General features: G+C 59.5%; 1 protein-coding gene across 1 annotated transcript; it reads left to right on the top strand.

Moving 5' to 3' along the window:
* Positions 1–1,390: 1,390 nt before the first annotated feature.
* LmxM_30_3040a_1 (uncharacterized protein) lies at positions 1,391–2,137 on the top strand (the record flags this gene model as incomplete). Its single annotated transcript, XM_003886453.1, has 1 exon — positions 1,391–2,137. The coding sequence occupies one exon, from the start codon at positions 1,391–1,393 to the stop codon at positions 2,135–2,137; it is 747 nt and encodes a 248-aa protein (XP_003886502.1).
* Between the last annotated feature and the right edge of the window lie 557 nt (positions 2,138–2,694).

Consider the following 2,694-nt stretch of genomic DNA (forward strand, 5'->3'; position numbering starts at 1 on the left):
TCAAAAATCGACCTTTTCTTGTGCTGCAGGCGCTTGCGAGAAATCATGCATCTGGAGGGCGTGTCGAATGCCGACTGCCTAGCAACCAGCAATAGTTAGGTGAGGTGCTGGCATCCCTTCTCCGCCCCTTTCCCCCGCGCTCTCTCTCCCTCCTGTACTCTTCTTCGGCCGTATCCTTTTTCTGGGTCGTCTCACACGTGCTCGTCACAGCGCAGCGTCTGAGCCATCTATGCGCTTGATCGACCTCTCCCTTCCACTGTATGATGGGATGCCGGTGTACGACGGTGACCCACCGGTGCGCGTCACGAAGGTGTGCACGCGCGACAAGGACGGGTGGGAGGTGCGGCAGCTGCAGATGGGTTCCCACACCGGCACGCACGTTGACGCGCCTGTTCACATGCACGAAGGCGGCAGCAGCCTAGACGAAGTCCCTCTGACCCGGTTTTGTGGACCGGCAGTGGGAGTGAGGGTTGCAGACGCATCGTTCCCACCAAACAAAGGGCTGCTCTTTTGCGAAGCCGTGCCGGCCGACTGTGTGCCGCGGATCGTGGCCGCCAACGCGCCATTTGTTGGGGGCCCGCTGGAGGAAAAGACGGAGCGGCTTCTGCTGAGTCGCGGCATCATCACCTACACGGACCTGGTGAACGTCGAGGAGCTCATTGGCGAGTCCTTTACATTTTACGGGCTTCCGTTGCGTATTCGGGGCGGCGATGGCTCGCCGGTGCGTGCGGTAGCTGTTATGGACGACAAGTAGGAAAACAGCAGGCGCAGGAGGAGGACAAGCTCGGCGGACGCTATCGGTGCCAGCGGGGCATGTGGGCACTCGTGTACATCTGCGCGTGTCTCGGAGTGCGCGCAGCAGAGGCTCATAGGCGTTTTTCTTTTCTTTTGCATTTTCGTGTTTCTCCCCTCCACCCCTCCCACGATGACTTCTATTGCAGTGCGTACGCAAAACCGTGGCATCCACGTCCCATCTTCTCTGTCGTCCACGCCTGCCTCGTGCTTTTCGTTCGTGTGTGCGAGCTCAATTTGCCTCAAGTCCTTGTGTTTGTGTGTGTGTCGTCTCCTGTGCTCTGGCAGGTCAGGGCATCAGCTGACGGAAGCTGCCGAGTGCACCTTCTCTTCTATGACTACACGGACGCGCATCTGCTGGTGTAGTTCAATGTATTCCTGTACCACCGTCACCTCCCCCCATCTCTACCCTCCACACTGCCACTGTGTTTCCACTCTCGAGTATCCCGACAACCGAAGAGTCTCAGCAGCCACATCCAGGTAGTGTCGCAGGCGCTCGGAAGCACGCCGACGCCGTCGAGGTCCCAAAACAAATCGTGGCACACAACTCACGCAACCTCACATTTCTCTCTAAACAGTAATTGGGAAGTGGGCAAAGATGTGGCGCTCGATGCGAAGGACTTCGTGCTCGGTGCCATGGATGACGGTGGCGCGGTGGCAGTCGACCAGTGGCAAGGATGCAGCTGCAGCTGCTGCGCCTGCTGCGAATGCCACTGGAGAGCCGACGAAGGCGGATACTAGCGCCTCCGTCGAGACTCCGGATGCGGTGAACGGCAGCAGCGCGGCACAGAATTCTGCAAAGTTGAACGCGTACCGCTTCCCTGCGGACGAGGTCATGGACGCAGTGAAGAAGCGCGACTTCAATGCGATGCACACGCATGCCACGAAGCTTGTTCAGAGTCAATGGAGGGAGGAGTACAACGTGCCCGCCGCGTGCGTTGTCATCTTTATCGTGATGTGGTACTGGATTGCCTGGACGCGCCGCTCCATCCGCCGCAAGTGCGAGGCTACGAAGGCATCGGTGAAGCAGCAGACGGATGAGATGGTGGAGATTGTGCGCAGCATGACGGAGAAGTGGAAGGTCGACATGGCCAAGGCGAACAAGCAGATGCAAGGCATCATCGACAAGAACAGTGAGCTGACGCGCGATATAGATCGCATGACCACTGCCCTGCGGTCTTGCTCTATCCGCCCTACGGCTGCTTCGGCTGCGGCGATCGCACCAACAGTGTCAGTGGTGAAGCGCGTTGATCCGGTCGACCAGGAGGCGTCTGCTGAGATAACTGAAACTGCTGCCGGCGAGAGCAGCGAGGCATTCGCCGTGGTGGAGGAGGACAAGGACTAGCGAGCGTGCTTACGATGCGCGCGTTCGCCGGCGGGGGCGTTCGAGTGTTGTGCGCGTGTGCACGCGTTGCGGTTGTCGCCGCTGCGCGCTTTCTGTTTTTTCCGCCTCCCTCTTCTTTTTCCCACATGCTGAGGATTTGTGCGGTGCCGCCTGGGCTGGAGTGATCTTTGGCGTGAGGGTGGTGGCGTTGGTGAGGGGCGAGAGGGATCAGCGTGCAAGGCGGCATGGGCCAGCACCGGGGAATGTGTACGCGCGCGTTCACATGGATCGCATACAGCACCGCAAAGGTGCCGAGGCTCTTTCTCGCTGCCTTCTGTGGTGCTTTCGTTGCGTGTGGATGGGCTGAAGTGAAAGCCGCTGCACACGCCTGGAGGAGAGGGTGAAGCGAAAGAGGGGGCGGAGACATGGATTTCCATGCCGTACTGATCGAGAGAGGGCGATGCCGCATCGGNAAACAAAACGGATGTTCATATGGACTTAATTGCCGCCGCATCCGGCTTTCTTGATCTGCCTGCACGGGCAGCGGCCTGGCTGATACTCATGCCTTCCCGCTGCCC

The sequence above is a fragment of the Leishmania mexicana genome, contig 81 (genome assembly GCF_000234665.1).
Source record: "Leishmania mexicana MHOM/GT/2001/U1103 WGS CADB00000000 data, contig 81, whole genome shotgun sequence".
Lineage (NCBI taxonomy): Eukaryota > Euglenozoa > Kinetoplastea > Trypanosomatida > Trypanosomatidae > Leishmania > Leishmania mexicana.